The following is an 18,608-nucleotide window of genomic DNA, read 5'->3' on the forward strand; positions in this document are numbered from 1 at the left end:
GCGGGGGGGCACAGCTCCCGAACAAAGAGAACCGGTTCAGTGACGTCATATCATCACTGCTACCAGCTCGGCCAAACCGGGCCGAACCGGGAGGAACCCACCACTGGTTAGATCTTCTGAGATGCAGCCTTGTTTGGAAATCCCGCTATTCCGTTAGTCTATTGTGCACGATTTTTGTCCCAATCCCTCCACCACCACCCCCAAAAAATAAACCCTCCATTACTTGGTTAAACCTCTTGTAGGAACCAGTCATGTATTTTCTTTTCAAGCCAGAAGAAGCTGGAAGGAATGGCGAGAAGTTGCACACCCTTTGACCTCCGAAGAGAGTTTCGGTTGCAGAAGGAAACCAGTCAGGAAGTAACTTCGGAAAGGACAACTTTTCCAATGTTACCGCCTCAAATAGGCAAACCCCTTGGAAAATGCGCAGAGGATACCACCACCACCCTTAGAAAGATCTGCCAGCCACCTCAATCGCCAGGAAGCAGCTACAATTGGAGAAGGACGGTTGCATAGCAATGGGCAAGCTGGACTAATGAGAGTTGCTAAAGGAAAGAGCAAGGGGACCACCTGCCCCACCCTGGACAGAGAGACACACACACACACACACACCATGAAGTGTTTTGCTACCGCCGTGCCAGCTCCACCACAACCAGCACCCAGCAAGACAATGAGAGAAGGACAAGCCGAGGGAAGAGCAGAGCACGTTCCCCTTCCCCAGCTTTGCGGGATCAGCACAACTTGGCCTACACAATGGATTTTTTTTCACCATGCTGGCAAAAGAGAGAGATGAAGGAGAGGTGGAAGAAGAAGAAGAAGAGAGGAAGGGAGAGGAGGGAGAAGGGCTCACCGTGGCGTGAGAAAAAAAGAGAGAGAGAGAGAGAGAGAGAAAGAGAGAGAGAGAGATACAGACAGACAGACAGAGACAGAGAGAGAGAGAGAGAGAGAGAGAGAGACAGAGACAGAGACAGAGACAGAGACAGAGACAGAGACAGAGAGACAGACAGACAGACAGACAGAGACAGACAGAGAGAGAGAGAGAGAGAGAGAAAGAGAGAGAGAGAGACAGAGAGACAGAGAGAGAGAGAGACAGAGAGAGAGAGAGAGAGAGAGAGAGAGAAAGAGAGAGAGACAGACAGACAGACAGAGACAGAGAGAGAGAGAGAGAGAGAGAGAGAGAGAAAGAGAGAGAGAGAGAGAGACAGAGAGACAGAGACAGAGAGAGAGAGAGAGAGACAGACAGACAGAGACAGAGAGAGAGAGAGAGAGAGAGAAAGAGAGAGAGAGAGAGAGAAAGAGAGAGAGAGAGAGAGAGAGAGAGAGACAGACAGACAGACAGACAGAGACAGAGAGAGAGAGAGAGAGAGAAAGAGAGAGAGAGAGAGAGAGAGAGAGAGAGGAAGGAGAAACAGAACGAGGGCAAAACGTAATCAAGGAAGAGGAATCACAAATAAAATATATATATATATATAAAAGAGAGGAGTTAACGAAGCACTCAGACGAGAGAACTGACAATTTCTCCAAGCCAGAGCAAGGGTGAAAGGCATGCAGAGGCCTGATAACAAAGACAGCCTTTAAAGGGGAAAACTGGTTACTTCCAAAAAAAGAGAGAGAGACAGACAGACAAGGATCTTCATACTCCAAAGATAAACACCGGAGTGACAAGGGTTTCAGGGCACATACAAGGTCTTGCCCGCCCAACTTTGGATGCTCTAAAGGCTAGGAGCTGAAGGGCCATCCCGGTTCAGAGACCGATACGCAGGAAGAGAGAGAAAGCAGAGGGTGAAATCCAGGGATATCCACCAACTTCCTTTGTGGCTTTGGGGTTTTGATCCGTGGGCAGCAGAGAAGCTCAGCTTTTGGTTCAGTGCATGCTGGCAGCAAGTGTGGGGGGGGGGGCGACTTTTGTGGAAAGTTGAAAAAAATGGAACTGACCCCCCCCCCCCAAATTCTGCTTTCTGAGAAGTGCAGCTAAACCTTTACGACAGGGGTGGCAAACTCGATTTCATTGAGGGCTGCATTAAGGTTGTGTTTCATCGGGGGGCACGTGCGCAGGGTGGGTGTGGCTAGTGTTGGCATGGCCAGCTTGACATGACTCATGTCGGGGGGTGCCTGTGGTGGCTCGAGTGCTCTGCCAGCGAAAGCCGGCTCACGAGCTCCGTTTTCAGTTGGGATGGCCTCCTGCAACCCTCTGCCAGTGAAAACGGAGCCCTCCCAAGGTCCGTTTTCGGCTGGGACGGCCTCCTGCAACCCTCTGCCAGTGAAAACGGAGCCCTCCCAAGGTCCGTTTTCGGCTGGGACGGCCTCCTGCAACCCTCTGCCAGTGAAAACAGAGCCCTCCCAAGGTCCGTTTTCGGCTGGGACAGCCTCCTGCAACCCTCTGCCAGTGAAAACGGAGCCCTCCCAAGGTCCGTTTTCGGCTGGGACGGCCTCCTGCAACCCTCTGCCAGTGAAAACGGAGCCCTCCCAAGATCTGTTTTCGGCTGGGACGGCCTCCTGCAACCCTCTGCCAGTGAAAACGGAGCCTCCCAAGGTCCGTTTTTGGCTGGGATGGCCTCCTGCAATCCTCTGCCAGTGAAAACGGAGCCCTCCCAAGCTGGGACAGCCTCCTGCAATCCCCTGCCAGTGAAAACAGGGCTCGGGAGGGTCATGTGGGCCCTCCCGAGCTCTGTTTTTGCTGGCAGAGGCACCGGGGGCCAGTCCTTCACTATTTCCAGAGAGGTCCCACAGGTCAGATCTAAGCACCCTGCAGACTAGATCCGGCCCACGGGCCTTGAGTTTGACATCCCTGCTTTCAGAAATGACAACTTTCTGGCCTTAGGGATGCTTGCTAAAATATTGGTTTTTGAAAGTGCCTGGGCAGTTTCAGCTGAGCTTCCTGTCAGACTGAGAGGCAGGCAAGGACAGGTAGTCCTCGACTTAACAACAGTCCATTTAGTGACCGTTCAAAGTTACAACGGTCCTGAAAAAGTGACTTACAACTTTATTTATTTTTTTCACATTTGCGATCTTTGTAGCATCCCCGTAATCACGTGATCAAAATTTCTGGAAAAAAAGGCTTTTTTTAAAAAAAAATCCTTAAAAAAAAAAGAGAGAGATCCAGAAATCTTCCAGGCAATCTTTCCAAAGACTGCCCAAATTGCTTTATATCCCACATGGCCAAAAAAAGAGAGAGAAAAAAAAATGGATTTGTTTGTGTCCCTCTCTGGCAGAGGAACTGAAGCATTGACATAAATTGTATAAGCTCTCTTGCGCTATCTGTTTTATGGCGGCATAAAACAAGAGCTACGGAAAGGAAGACCACGAAGATATTTTTTTACTAGCCTGGTTATAAACCATCCACAATGCCTTCAGCCTCTGACAACTTTACAGAGCCCACTCATAAAAGAACAATTTAGTCTGAGGGGTGGATGTGTGGTTTAATGGGACCTCTTAAATGGATAATGGATAAAGCACGAAACGCAATCTACTTTCCGTCTCTTGTTTAGAAGCACTGATCAATGTTATATAGTACTCAGTGCTTTACCGCTTGCAATATTTCAGTCTTGGGCAGGGGAACATCAGCAGTCAGGACATCACTGGAGGTTTTCAAGAAGAGACTGGAATGGTATAGGACCGTGATGGCAAACCTATGGCATGCGTGCCACAGGTGGCACATGGAGCCATATCTGTGGGCACGCAAGCGTTGCCCTAGCTCAGCTCCCCAGCTGATTTTTGGGCTTTCCGAGTCCACCGGAAGTCGGGAAATGGGCCATTTCTGGCCTCCAGGGGTGGGTGGGTGGGGAAGACCATTTTCGCCCTATCCAGGCTCATAGAAAGCCCTGGAGCCTGGGGAGGACAAAAAACGGGTCTATCTGGCCCACCGTGCCATCACGTGCCAAAAGTGGGGGGAGCACAGGGGGTGTCACAGGCGCATATGGGGGGCAGGGCGCATTGAATTATGAGCATGGGCACACGCGCACGCAACCTCCCTCCCCGCACGGCCCCCGCTTTTGGCACGCAACGGCAAAAAGGTTAGCCATCACTGGTATAGGATCTCCCGCCATAGGCAGCGGGTTTGGACTAGAAGACCTTCAATGTCCCTTCCAACCCTATTATTCTATGTTAACAGATTAACAGAGTTGGAAGGGACCTTGTAGGTCATCTAGTCCAACCCCCCGCCCAAGCAGGAGACCCTACTCCATGTCTGACAGATGGCAGTCCAGTCTCTTCTTGAAAACCTCCAGTGATGAAGCTCCCACAACTTCCGAAGGCAACTTCTGTTCCACTGGTTGATTGTTCTCACTGTCAGAAAATTCCTCCTTATTTCTAGGTTGAATCTCTCCTTGGTCAGTTTTCATCCATTTTTCCTTGTCTGGCCTTCGGGTGCTTTGGAAAATAGATTGACCCCCTTCCTCTCTGTGGCAGCCCCTCAAATATTGGAAGATGGCTATCATGTCTCCCCTGGTCCTTCTCTTCACTAGACTAGCCATGACCAGTTCCTACAACCGTTCATCGTATGTTTTAGCCTCCATGTTCTACCATGAAAGGCTGATAGTCTAGGATTTCATTCAAGGCCCACTAATATATTTTTAGTGCTTCACGAATGGATGGTTTTCAAGTGGCCATTTTGGGACTCTAAACAGAAAAAAAAAGTAGAGTCTTCCCAAAGATGCTTTTCCAAAAAAAGACAACAGGACTTTCGTGGTTTTTTTCTTGAAAAACATTTTGCTTGTCATCCAAGAAGCTTCAGTTCAGACTGAGGTAGACCCATTTCATTCCTTTGAAAGCCAAAGCAAGAAGCATTGACTGTAATAGCCCCTGCATAGTCCTCACAGATTCAATTTTTCTTTTTTTTAAAATTTGATTTATATGCCGCCCTTCTCGGGAGACTCAGGATGGCTTACAATGCGTTAAGCAATAGCCTTCATACTTTTGTATATACCTGCTTAGTAGGGCTTTGGGGTCCCCCCAAAGCGGTGTTCTTTTTTTATACAAAGTCAGCTTATTGCCCCCACAATCCGGGTCCTCATTTTACCTACCTTAGAAATTTCTATTTACTTCAAAGTTCATAAGTGGTCATCCCTGCTTTGCCAATTGGTTTGAACCAAAGAGAGAGGGGGGGAGGAAGGGAGGGAGGGAGGGAGGTGAGCCGTGGTGGCGCAGTGGTTAGAGTGCAGTACTGCAGGCTACTTCTGCTGACTCCCGGCTGCCTGCAATTTGGCAGTTTGAATCTCACCAGGCTCAAGGTTGACTCAGCCTGCCATCCTTCCGAGGTGGATAAAATGAGGACCCAGATTGTTGGGGGCAATAGGCTGACTCTGTAAACTGCTTAGAGTGGGCTGTAAAAGCACTGTGAAGCGGTATATAAGTCTAAGTGCTATTGCGAAGGAAAGAAGGAAGGAAGGAAGGAAGGAAGGAAGGAAGGAAGGAAGGAAGGAAGGAAGGAAGGAAGGAAGGAGAGACAGAGGGAGGGAGGGAGGGAGGGAGGGAGGGAGGAAGGAAGGAAGGACTGTGGTGGCACAGTGGTTAGAATGCAGTATTGCAGGCTAACTCTGCCAACTGCCAGCAGTTTGATCCTGACCAACTCAAGTTGACTCAGCCTTCCATCCTTCCGAGGTGGGTAAAATGAGGACCCAGATTGTTGGGGGCAATAGGCTGACTCTTTAAACTGCTTAGAGTGGGCTGTAAAGCACTGTGAAGCAGTATATAAGTCTAAGCTATTGCTATTGTTAACCTGCAGAAGGGGAGAAACCCCAAAGCCACAAAGTTTTGCGTGTGCAATAGTTTGTCCTAGTTTTTGCAATGCCTTATTCCCCTTTAAAGGAAAAGAAAAGGATTTAAAAATAATAATAATAACCAAATCAATCAATAAATAAATGTTATTGGGGAGGAAAGCCCCTCTCACATCCCCTCCCGGACCCCTCACCCCAACCGAATCCCCAAAACCCATCACCATCCTTTCAGACATTGATCACCCTTACCTATTGAGCTGAGGAGTGGCTTGTCTCGACAACACTGCCCAGATAGCTGAGATTAATCAAAAACAAAGCAGTTATCAACATCCGCACGGAGCCAAACTCCACAAGACATCAGCAAGTCAAAAGGGGAAGAGGGGAAAAAAAAAACCAAAGGAAAAGCGAGGGAGGAAGGAAACCAAGAGACAAACAAACAAACATTTCTGGAGAAAGTAAGGGGGAGGAAGAAAGGAGAGCTAAAAGTGTAGAGAGCTTCATCATCAATGCAACGGGGGGATCTAGTACGAAGGACTTCTCAATGCTATGGATTGGGTCACTCACTGCCAAGTTCCCTCAGGTCACTTCCAACTCTTTTTCCCAAAGGATCCTGGGAACTGTAGTTCCATCGGGAGAAAAATGGCTGACATCATGAAAGAGGATCTGAGGCCATTATTGAAGATGGTGAATTGCCCTCCACCCTCTAAGGAAAGCCCATTGAAAAATTACTTTGGGAAGCCACCAGTGTATAGTCCATGTCTACCTCAGGGCTTCTAAAAATTTAACTACAATTCCCATGATTCCCTGGGAGGAGCCATGATCATTAAAGAGACCTGAAAGCAAGTATAATGTTCATGGTGTGGACAAGGGCCAAGGAAACTCTATGTCCTTCAGATATCATTGCACAATATTTCCCTTTGTTCCTGACCACTGAGACTGGAACTAACAGGAGGCCAAAAACCAAAAAGACCTAGAAAGTTCCCACCCTTGCATTAGGGAAAACTCTCATGACTTGGGTGCTGTTGTGTGGACTTCAGCCTCCAGAACCTCCTCAGCTAAAGTGGCTTTACTGAGAATCCTAAAATTCATCAATCTGGAGGTAGGCAGCATCATCAGAAGATGACATTTTTTCCTGGTAGTGGACTTTGGTGTGACCTTGGATCCATGAGAAGGTCCATGAGGTCCATCTTCCCCAATCAGAGAGATGGCTTTCACTGCTTTTTCTCTGGTTGCTTTCAAACACCAAGAGATTGCTCTGTCCTTTTTGTGTACGCACATTTCTCTTCTCCTAATAGTCTGGATCTCCTGAAAGCAGCATCCCCATAATTGTGTTAATGAATTAGGAGCTTCCGGGAACCAGATAGTACAAATGAAATGGCAGAACGGGAAAGAGTTGCAAGGAGAATGAAAGCCAATGCTACACTCGTAGCATTGTAGCTTATGCTCCTGACAACTTAGCAGCGGCAATCCCTGCTTGTTCCCATCACAAGCAGACCACACCTCCCATCCTTTACTTCCCCCTTTCTCTTGCCCCCTCCCCATCCAGATGGCACAATGCCCCACTCATTTACAGAAGGTCCCCGGGATCAAAAGGGAAGAGCAGGGGAATACAACTCCACTACATCAAGAATCAAAACAACAACAAAAAAAAGCTGCATCAACAAAGAACAACCAAGATGGAAAACAGTACCATCAGACAAAGGAGCAGAGGAGAGGAGGAAGAGACAGAAAGAAAGAACCGTTTGCCTGGTGCAACGCTGGTCCCTGAGAAACCAGCTGCTGGAGAGAAGATCAGCTCCAGTCACCTTTCATGCTCAGGATCCAAGAATGTTGACTTCACCGTTGGATTGGGTTGGGTTGGGGTTCTAAGTTGATGTTGGGTTTGAGGGTTTCCCCTTCTCCTGGCAATTTGTTCAGGGGCTAAAGCCCTGGACGAACCTGGGGGCAAAGCTTGCAGCACCCCTTTTGGAGATGAGGAAGGTAAAAGTGGCTTGGGTAGCTTAGTTGGAATCATGGAGGAAGATCAATCCTATTTGTGGGGGCGGGGAAGGATGCGAGAAAGGCAAAAACTAGGGTTTCGTGTTCCAGGAAAGTCAACAGCCAGGAATGAGAAAAGCAAAATATCAGTAATTCCTAGAATATATTCACCCCGGTCCCCACAAAACCCCAACCCGCCCTCTCTCCAAAGACTCCTGAATCTGAAATGTTGTTAACTTTGTTCATCTGAGGTGTCAGTCCCCAAGCCAGAAGCAAGCTCTGAATGAGATTTCCGATGGAACGATGGAGGGTGGAAAGAAGTGGGAGTTTCAGGTAACAAAACAATGCAAAACCACAACTGACTCAAAGGTACAGCATTCCGTTGAGCTAACCTGTTGAGTCTGAGCAACAACAGGCACCGGTATTGCCCCAACCAGTGCAAAGTGAACTTGGGGAACTAGTCATCTCCAAAAATAGATAAATAAATGAATAAATAAATAAAGGGTGTCTAGATCAACTCTAAGGACTCCATTGATGGTGTTTGGGGAAGGACTTTGGGGGAGGGGTGGGAGCGGGTGAGGTGGGAGGGAAAGAAGGGCTTGGTAAAAAAAGGAAGGCAAGCAAATTCCACTTGTGCGTGCACACCCTTACCCTGAACTGGTTGTCGGTGTCAGCTCTGGCCTATGGGTTTCCTCCCCAGTCCTCCTTGGCGAGGAGATCTGTCCAAAGACGTCCATGGATTCCATGGGCATGGAGGGGCAATGAGAAGGAGGAAAGCCGGTGGCCAAAGAAGTGAAGGCCATCGTTGGTCGGAAGCTGGGACTCCCTCCGCGACTGCTCTGGGCGGGAGAACCGGTGGAGGGCGTCGACTTGCGTGAGAAGCTGACTGCGGCTGGGGGCTGCAGGGTGATCTCCGATATCTCTGCCTGCTGGATGAGGCCGGGTCGTGGTCTGGCACGGGCCGTCAGCTCTGGGGAGCTGGTGCGGGAACTGAGGGGGCTTTGAGTCAGGGGTGAAAGCCTTGACGGTTGCAACACCACCTGATGTAAACTGGGCTCCACCCTCCTGGCTTGCCGAGGGCTTGGCCGAGGTCTCGGTTGTGGGTCGTACCACCTTGTGTCTAGGCCAAATGTGCTTGTGCTGCTGTGGCTAACTGGCTCGGACGGCCCGTGGTAAGGCAACACCGGTATTCCCATGCCTTGACTGGTATGTCTTAGCTGCCCTTGGCTCACCATTGGTTGCATAGGTTTGTCCTGCCATTTGGGGGTGGTGGATGTGGTGGGCATCATGGAAGGTTGGCTCCTGCTGGGTGACTTGCCAGCCCAACTCTTGGGTGCCTCCAGAGCCAGAATGCCAGGGTAGGATGCAGGAACCTGAAGGGAGGAAGGCGGAGGTCCCCTCGGAAGACTGGCCTGGGGCTGCATGCTCTCGGACATTTCGCACGGATGGAGCTGGTGAGGAAAGAGGATGGGCGAGGACTCCAGGCCGCTGAAAGGGAACTCAGCCCTGCCCCACGGTTCAGGGGACCGGCCTCCCGTTGGAGTCTGAGTCAGGGGCAGTGTGCTGTTAGAAGCATTTTCTCCATTCTCTTCAGGGATGGTAGGGTGCCCGAAAGGTCCTTCTGGATGCAGGGGAGGGGAGGACATGACGGAGCTGAGAGGGCTCACCTCTGGCATGTAGAATGGTGGAGGGTCCATTTCTCCAGGGCTGCTGCTGCTGAGGTAACCGTAATATAGGCCATGGTGGAATGGCCGGGGGCCCGGGGGCCGGGCCTGACCAGTGGCTTGAAGGGCCCCTGTTCCCTCCAGACCCCGATGGAATCTGGGACTGTATGCTGGTGGCTGCAGATAAGACTCCTGGCTGGAAGAAAGAGGCGTCAACTGAGACTTGAGGGCCACAACGGAAGGAGGCATCACAAGGTCATCATTTTCTTCATCCGATTGGCGGAACTCGGGGTACATGTCTGTTTCCTCGACAAAAGGAAAGCCTTCAATCCGACGGGACTTGAGCGAGGGCTCCATCTCTGAAGGGTCCATAACAAAGCGGCCATCTGGCCCACGGCTGATGAGCTCAATGGGAGTGGTGGCCTCAGCTTCAGCTTCAGCTTTGGAAACACTGTATTTCTTGCTGCTAATAGCCCGTTTGGTCCTCTTGTAAAGAGACAGCTCTTTCTCCTTGCTAGGGCTGAGCATGCGCTTGCCAGATGGACCTTGGTCATCGGAGGACTCGGAAGGGGGCCGTAGAGTACGGATGCTCTCAGGACTCACCTTGCCAGAAGACAGCCTAGGAAGGAGGAATGGAAGAAAGAGGGAAAGCTCTCGGAGGAGTTACAGCACCACCTGAAAAATATCTCAACAAACTTCAGGACATGAGAATAAGGCTGTAGAAATCATTCAGAGAGGAGCTCCAAGCAAAGATTTTATCAAGGTTATATATGACTTTAGGGCACTCTTTCCCAACCTTGCCAACTTTAAGATGGACGGACTTCAACGCCTACAAATTCCACAGCCAACCAATTAGGGAAATAGTACTTTAGGACGATTCAAAGCACTGAGACAATAATGTTCTTTCTTTCTACGGTAGTGGCCAAAATTGTGGAAACTTTTTGGGAAAAGTGTATTTTCTAAAAATAACTAATAACACCACTTTTTTTTTTGAGCAGTACCATAAAATTATATATCAATGGAAAGATAATTTAATCAAGAATGTAATGCAATCATTTTTAGGAAGGATTTGCTATGAGAATAGCAGTTGCAGTATAAAGAAGAAAAGTGAAACACGTAGAGAAAACGAGATATAAAAAAATGATCACCATAGCAAAAATGAGATATACAAAAATGATCACCATGTCAGTTAATCCTTAGTTGGGTAACCTTTAGCATGAATGACGGCCTTAGAACATCTTCCCATGGAGTGAACCAAGTCTTTGAGTTCTGCAGCTGTTATCATGTGAAACCAAGATTGAATGGTTGCTTCTATTAACTGGGTTTTATTGCTGGGTCGCTTCTGACTAACAAGTTTCTTTAGTCGGCTCCATAGATTTTCCAATTGGGTTAAGGTCTGGGCTATTCCCAGGCCATTCCAGCAGTGGTGTTATTAGCCATCAAACCTCAAAAATACACTTTTCCCAAAAGGTTTCCACAATTTTAGCCACTACTGTAATGTTTGACTTGGCATTTTGAGGTGGGCTTTCTCAGCTCATTTGTATATACTCTGTACACAACAATGCACACATATACACTTTTCTGAGGAGAACCAAGGCTAACAATTTTCCTCAGCTTTGTTATGGGAGGCAACAAAACCACAGGTTATTTTTTTCTCCAAGCAGTAATGGACTTATTAAAATATACTTCTGAGAGGATTACAAAGCCAAGGAACAACTGGGCTGTGAAGATGTTTTTCCAAATTATAACCTGAATGTCAGACTTTGAAGGCAAACTCATTAAAGCACCACGGACTTCAACAATAAGCACAATAACAAGTTCTAACTAAGATCTATTTTCTCTTAAAGGCCTTAGGACTATAGGACCAGCTCCTCTGTGCAACTGTTTTCTGTGAGCCATGGTGGCGTAGTGGTTAGAGTGCAGTACTGCAGGCTACTTCTGCTGACTGCCGGCTGCCTCTAAATTGGCAGTTCAAATCTCACCAGGCTCAAGGTTGACTCAATCTTCCATCCTTCTGAGGTTGGTAAAATGAGGACCCAGATTGTTGGGAGCCATATGCTGACTCTGTAAACCACTTAGAGAGGGCTGAAAAGCACTGTGAAGTGATATATAAATCTAAGTGCTATTGCTATTTTCCTTCCTTCCTTCCTTCCTTCCTTCCTTCCTTCCTTCCTTCCTTCCTTCCTTCCTTCCTTCCTTCCTTCCTTCCTTCCTTCCCAGTGGTCAGAATGCAGCATTGCAGGCTAATTCTGCCCACTGTCAGCAGTTCGATCCTGACCGGTTCAAGGTTGACTCAGTCTTCCATCCTTCTGAGGTCGGTAAAATGAGGACCCAAATTGTTGGGGGCAAGAGGCTGACTCTGTAAAACTGCTTAGAGAGGACTGTAAAGCACTGTGAAGCGGTATATAAGTCTAAGTGCTATTGCTGTTGCTATTAGCACATAGCTGTGAATAATGCCTACTTCGATTGTGAGAATGCAGCTCTTGCCAGAGATATCCTGGCTTCAATGATGCTCTAAATTTTATATAAATGCCTCCTGTCATTGATCCATCTATCTGATTCTGGGTGAATCCTGAAGGCAGAGGGGGCCTGTGGATAGATTCTGACTGATTTGCCATTTATTTAACAGTTTTTATTTAAAGAATATCACCTTTGTTTCAGAATAGGGTAGAGGGGAGTCAGATTTAAAATAAATAAAGTGTTGGTGACCAGAGATATAAAGGAAACTCAGCCAAGGTGAAAAATGAATTTCAGAAAGGGCTGTAAAACACTGTAAAGCGGTATATAAGTCTAAGTGCTATTGCTATTGCTATGTACAATGAGTTGCTTGAGATGAAGCACTGAAACGTCCTGCACCCCTAAGAGCAGCGGTGGCGCAGTGGTTAGAGTGCAATACTGCAGGCCATTTCTGCTGATCACCGGCTGCCAGCAGTTTGGCAGATCGAATCTCACCAGGCTCAAGGTTGACTCAGCCTTCCATCCTTCCGAGGTGGGTAAAATGAGGACCCAGATTGTTGGGGGCAAGAGGCTGACTCTGTAAACCGCTTAGAGAGGGCTGTAAAGCACTGTGAAGCACTATATAAGTCTAAGTCCTTCCTTCCTTCCTTCCTTCCTTCCTTCCTTCCTTCCTTCCTTCCTTCCTTCCTTCCTTCCCTCCTTCCCAGTGGTTAGAATGCAGTATTGCAAACTAACTCTGCTGACTGCCAGCGGTTTGATCCTGACTGGCTCAAGGTTGACTCAGTCTTCCATCCTTCGGAGGTTGGTAGAATGAAGACCCAGATCGTTGGGGGCGATATGCTGACTCTGCAAACTACTTAGAGAAGGCTGGAAAGCACTGGAAAGCGGTATATAAATGTAAGTGCTATTGCTATTCCTATTTCCAGACATGAGAAACCTGAGTTTGCTGCAATTGGAGCTCTGAAACGCTCAACTAAAGCCAATCATCTCCCGTTTCTTTTGCCTCCCCAGGGTTACAGATTCTGTATGATTGTCTAGAAGATCTTTATGTGGGACCTTAAAGTGTTAGGAGAACATCAAGCTGGAGAAGATTGACGTCAGCAGTGCCCCTTTTGGCTAACCGTCCATCGAATTATAGCTTCTGTGCTCACAATGCAAAATACTTACGGAGACTCTAGACTCTTCCTGCAGTGGGTAATAGAGAGAGGAGGGTCTACAAAGCAATAAAAAAGGAGAAAGTGGGAAACAGACCATTATAGATCCATGAATGAGAAACTAGGTTCCTTAAATAGTCAACTCTGAACTTTGTGCTTAAGGTGGGGGGAAAAAAATGAAACTTTAGTTTTGGGCTTTACCAGTTAGATCAGTGATGAATCCAAATTTTGTTATTACCGGTTCTGTGGGCATGACTTTGTGGGCGTTGTGTGGTGGGCGTGGCTTGGTGGACGTGGCAGGGGAAGGATATTGCAAAATCCCCATTCCCTCCCCACTCCTGGGGGAAGGATACTGCAAAATCCCCATTTCCCCCTCCACTCCAGGGGAAGGATACTGCAAAATCCCCATTCCAACCCCACTCTGGGGCCAGCCAAAGGTGGTATTTGCTGGTTCTCCGAACTACTCAAAATTTCCACTGCCGGTTCTCCAGAACCTGTCAGAACCTGCTGGATTTCACCCCTGAGTTAGATAGATTTGTTGTTCTAGAAATGGCTAATTTACACTATTATGTAAAAGTAAAAAGTTGAGGTTTGATGTTATTCTACTGCACCAACGGAAGTTGGAAGTCAACTCGTTTTCTTTCTTTTGCCCTACTTTTCTGCACTTTTCCCTTCCCCTTCCCTGTCCCCATCACACTTATTTAGAGATATCACATTGGCACATCTGGGGAAACCCAAATCTGAAAGCTTCCAGGGTTTCCCCACCCCAAAGGAAAATCCAAGTCCCTGCCCAACACCCACAAGTCCATCACATGGTCCAATTACAGCATGGTCCAAACTGGACAGGCCTCCTAGTTCCATCCTCCCAGGTGCAGGGCAAGACAGCCTTGACTTTCTGAGAAAGGAATGTTATTATGACTACCTATCACCCATGCTCCATACAATCCTCCCTTCCAGTTTCCCACAGCAGTAAATGTGGCAGGCCTGAAGGCCTAGATGTAAAAGATGGCTTCCAGAGACCTTTCACAGGCCTACAGGTTCGGCCTTCCACAAGAGTCCCAGTTTCTAATTGCCCACCCCTGACACAGCTCCTTAAAAGTCAGTGATTCATTGCTTAACATTAGGATCTGATGGACTTTGGAAAAAGAGATGCATCAGACACCAGGAATCTGAACATCTGGATTTGAACTTACATTCTCTTCCCTGAAAGACGAATGCCTGGATATTCTTGGATGCCTTCCTTCCTCTCCCCTTTTCCAAGCCTGCCTACCTTCACCTGATCGCCAAAAAGGATCAGCAGGAAAGTCCTCACCTTTTTTGCGTTTGAGCTTCCGTTTGCGTTGCTTGTTGACAAAGCAGGCCGCCAACGTGCTGAAAAGTATGGCGGCAGCGAGGAAACAAATCGTAGCAACAATGCCCGCCAACACCGGACGCGCCAATCCTTCGTCAGTCAGCTCTGGCTGTGGAAATATGTCTGGGTAGAAAAGAAGATAGGAGACGTGGGTAGAAGTAAGGTTTGGAGAGGCGTACAGGAATACCTGTAGAGGGATGCGGTGGCTCAGTGGCTTAGACGCTAAGCTTGTCGATCGAAAGGTCGGCAGTTCAGAGGTTCGAATCCCTAGTGCTGCGTAATGGGGTGAGCTCCCGTTACTTGTCCCAGCTTCTGCCAACCTAGCAGTTCGAAAGCACGTAAAAAATGCAAGTAGAAAAATAGGGACCACCTTTGGTGGGAAGGTAACAGTGTTCCGTGTGCCTTTGGCATGTAGTCGTGCCGGCCACATGACCATGGAGACATCTTCGGACAGCGCTGGCTCTTCGGATTTGAAACAGAGATGAGCACCACCCCCTAGAGTCAGGAACAACTAGCACATATGTGCGAGGGGAACCTTTACCTTTTACCATTTTATTGGAATACGTAACAGCTCTTCTATATGAGGCAGTTTGGGAAATCAAACTCTACAGGACGGTTAAAATGACTTTTTTAAAGATTGGTTTATTTATTTATTTTATTTATTTATTTATTATATTTCTATACCGCCTTTCTCCCGTAGGACTCAAGGCGGTGTACAGTCAAGAAAATTATTATTATATTATTATTCTGTTTATAATAACAGAAACTTATAAATTTGATTGTGCTGGCCTACTTCCCACCCCACCCGACTTACACTCCAATGAATCAGTGGATGTCTATCTGAGCCTCTTCCAAATGTTATCTCTCTTCTCCAGACATAAAAAAGGATGTTATTATTTTCATTTAAAAAATTATTATGACGGTTCTTTTCCTCATGATAAACAAGCTTATCAAGAATGAGTCACAGAATATTTATTTATTGATACATTTGAAACAGGGGTGGGTTCTAAATTTTTTTACTACCGGTTCTGTGAGCGTGGCTTATTTTGTGGGCATGGCTTGATGGTCATGTGACAATTATTTAGGATTTAGCAGAGGTACTGGTCTACCAGGCTTCTAACTGCTTGCAGAGCTATACCAATCTACCCATTTATTTTTGCAGGCACTGATCTACTCATGTATTTTTGCAGGCACTGGTCTACCCATTTATTTTTGCAGGCACTGATCTACTCATGTATTTTTGCAGGCACTGGTCTACCCATTTATTTTTGCAGGCACTGATCTACTCATGTATTTTTGCAGGCACTGATCATCTCATGTATTTTTGCAGGCACTGATCATCTCATGTATTTTTGCAGGCACTGATCTACTCATGTATTTTTGCAGGCACTGGTCTACTCATTTGTTTTCTTTTAACACTGATCAGCTGTAGGGCGGCCCTTTGAAGCCCCTCGGCAAGAGTTTAAACAGTTTTTTTCCCTCTAGCCATCAGCTGGGACTCAGGAGGCAGCAATAGATTGGGGGTGGGGGCAAATAAAAGGTAAGAGTAATGCGGGGGGTGGGGGAGTGGGGGGGCACTGGGGGGCAGGGGGGGCAGAACCGGTTTGGTGATGTCATATTGTCACCGCTACCGGCTCGGGAGAACCGGGCCGAACCGGGAGGAACCCACCACAGATTTGAAATGCATTTGTCACCCATCTCATTGTTCTGTTTTGTTGGATGATTTTCAATGTGATTAAAATGATAGTATGCAAGATTAAAAGAGTAGAACAATAAGTAGATTAAAACGAACAAGAAATAACTGTGATCACGGGGGTGGGGGGAGTGTATATCATAGAATGGAGCTGAGATCTTCTATTCTATTTATCCAGTAAACACCTGCAATGTGACATACCCCTATCCAGGCCACAGCCAATTGGCAGAGCCAAGTTTAACAATATAATACAACTGAAGATGTTACCTAGGTTGGTAATGAAATGTTTGAAAGAAAACAGTCAAGCTTTGTGAGCATCAAGAACCCCACAATACAGTAGTGGCCAAAATTGTGAAAACCTTTTGGGAAAAGTGTATTTTTGAGCTTTGATGGCTAATAATACCATTTTCTTTTTTGGAATTTCAAGATAATCCTATTCCACTGCTGGAATGGCCTGGGAATAGCCCAGATCTTCTTAACCCAATTGGAAAATCTATGGAGCCGACGAAAGAAATTTGTTAGTCAGAAACGACCCAGCAATAAAACCCAGTCAATAGAAGCCATCATTCAATCTTGGTTTCACATGATAACAGCTGCAGAACTAAAAGACTTGGTTCACTCCCTGGGAAGACGTTGTAAGGCCGTCATTCATGCTAAAGGTTACCCAACTAAATATAAACTGATATGGTGATCATTTTTGTATATCTCGTTTTTTTCTACGTGTTTCACTTTTCTTCTTTATATTATAACTGCTATTCTCATAGCAAATCCTTCCTAAAAGTGATTGCATTACATTCTTGATGAAATTATCTTTCCATTGATATATAATTTTATGGTACTACTCCCCCAAAAAAGTGGTGTTATTAGCTAGTTTTAGAAAATTCACTTTTCCCCAAAGGTTTCCACAATTTTGGCCACTACTGTAGAAAGAAAAAACATTATTGTCTCAGTGCTTTGAATCATCCTAAAGTACTATTTCCCTAGTTGGTTGGCTGTGAAATTTGTGGGTGTTGAAGTCCATCCAAAGTTGACGAGACTGGGAAAGAGTGCCCTAAAGTCATATATAACCTTGATAAACTCTTTGCTTGGAGCTCCTCTCTGAATGATTTCTACAGCCTTATTCTCATGTCCTGAAGTTTGTTGAGCTATTTTTCAGGTGGTGCTGTAACTCCTCCGAGAGCTTTCCCTCTTTCTTCCATTCCTCCATACCATTTTATGGTACTACTCCAAAAGAAAATGGTGTTATTAGCTAGTTTTAGAAAATACACTTTTCTCAAAAGGTTTTCCACAATTTTGGCCACTACTATATAAGTTTTTCATGGCAATTTCTGGGCATAATGGGAGTTGAAGTCCACCTTCTCTTAAAATGATCAAGATTGAGAAACACTGCTCTAAACTGAAGAATATTTTTAATTTTGGGGGGAATCCTCAAAACAAGACTTCCTGGTCCTAGAGCTGATTGAGAAGATCTCAGAACTGGGTTAGATTCAGAGGCTAAACGCCTGCCTGCCAAGGCAAGTAATATCATTGCTTACCTGTGCTGGAGACTCCAGCAATATTGCTGGGTTCGCTAATTAGACCTTGCATGACAGCCAAAATTCGGAACTCGTACCACGTGTCCTACAACATGAAACACACAGGTGTCATTAGTCTCAAGAATGTTAATGGAAACCAATGTCATCACTATTGAAGGTAGCAAGTGATTCCCTACGGGGGGGGAGGCAGGGGAGGGGAGGGAGATGGCAAAAATATTCCTTAGAACCAGACTTGAGTTCAGCTACTTGTATTAAGTAGAACTAATTCTTATTCCACTGGCCACCCTTTGAATGTGTTGGCACTGGAAAGCCAAAAGTTCCCCAACAGTAGGACGCAAGACAATCCTTTGGAGAATTCCAAGATGGATAGAATTTGCAGGTCAGGATTGAAATGTGGGATCCTTTCTGGACATTTATATCTCGGAGGTCCTCTCATGGACTATGAATGATGACATACTTGCGAAGAAGGCACAGAAGAGGCTGTACTTCCTGAGAATGCTCAGGAAGATAAATCTATCTCAGCATCTACTTCTGTCCTACTATCGCAGTACCATTGAGAATGTCCTGACATACGGCATTCTTGCATGGTATGGGAGCAGCTCTGAGTGGACATAAAAGCTCTACAGAGAATTATTAAAACTGCCCAGAATATCATCGGGCTCCAGCTACCAGCCCTGGACGACATCTTCGAATCTCGCTGTTTGAAGAAGTTGCATAACATTCTCAGAGACTCTTCCCATCCTGCTTACAATCTTTTTGGACTGTTGCCTTCTGGCAGAAGATACAGAACAATTAAAACTCGGACCACACATCTTCTGAATAGTTTATATCCCAGAGCTATAATTGCACTCAACAATGAACTAAAGGGCCACCATCAGTGAGCAGTTGGACAGCATTACTTGGTCTGCTGTGTGGATGCTTAGGTAGTTTAGGGGTCGGGAAATTTTGGTGGGTGGGGGTGTGACTGAGGATTGTCATGTGTGTTGGGCTTGGTCTCTGGGTGTTATGTGAATTTCGTTCTATGGGTATACTGTATATAAACATACAATGACAATAAACTTTACAA

At 46.6% G+C, this 18,608-nt stretch overlaps 1 protein-coding gene across 3 annotated transcripts in view; it reads right to left on the reverse strand.

Annotated features, from left to right (window-relative positions):
• Positions 1-18,608, reverse strand: part of IGSF9B (immunoglobulin superfamily member 9B) — a 121,159-nt gene that overhangs the window by 12,323 nt on the left and 90,228 nt on the right. For 2 of the 3 annotated variants that reach the window (XM_087875668.1, XM_087875667.1), the window contains exons 15-18: positions 17,543-17,627; positions 14,276-14,437; positions 12,977-13,022; positions 8,340-9,971 (exon numbers count right to left, since the gene is read on the reverse strand). In XM_087875668.1, coding sequence (XP_087731794.1) covers positions 8,340-9,971; positions 12,977-13,022; positions 14,276-14,437; positions 17,543-17,627 — 1,925 coding nt within the window. Of the gene's footprint in view, positions 1-5,960; positions 6,007-8,339; positions 9,972-12,976; positions 13,023-14,275; positions 14,438-17,542; positions 17,628-18,608 lie in introns of all 3 variants that reach the window. The other variant, XR_015729340.1, reaches the window with a different exon arrangement.

The sequence above is a fragment of the Pantherophis guttatus genome, chromosome 9, assembly GCF_059756535.1.
Source record: "Pantherophis guttatus breed Tessera chromosome 9, ASM5975653v1, whole genome shotgun sequence".
NCBI lineage: Eukaryota > Metazoa > Chordata > Lepidosauria > Squamata > Colubridae > Pantherophis > Pantherophis guttatus.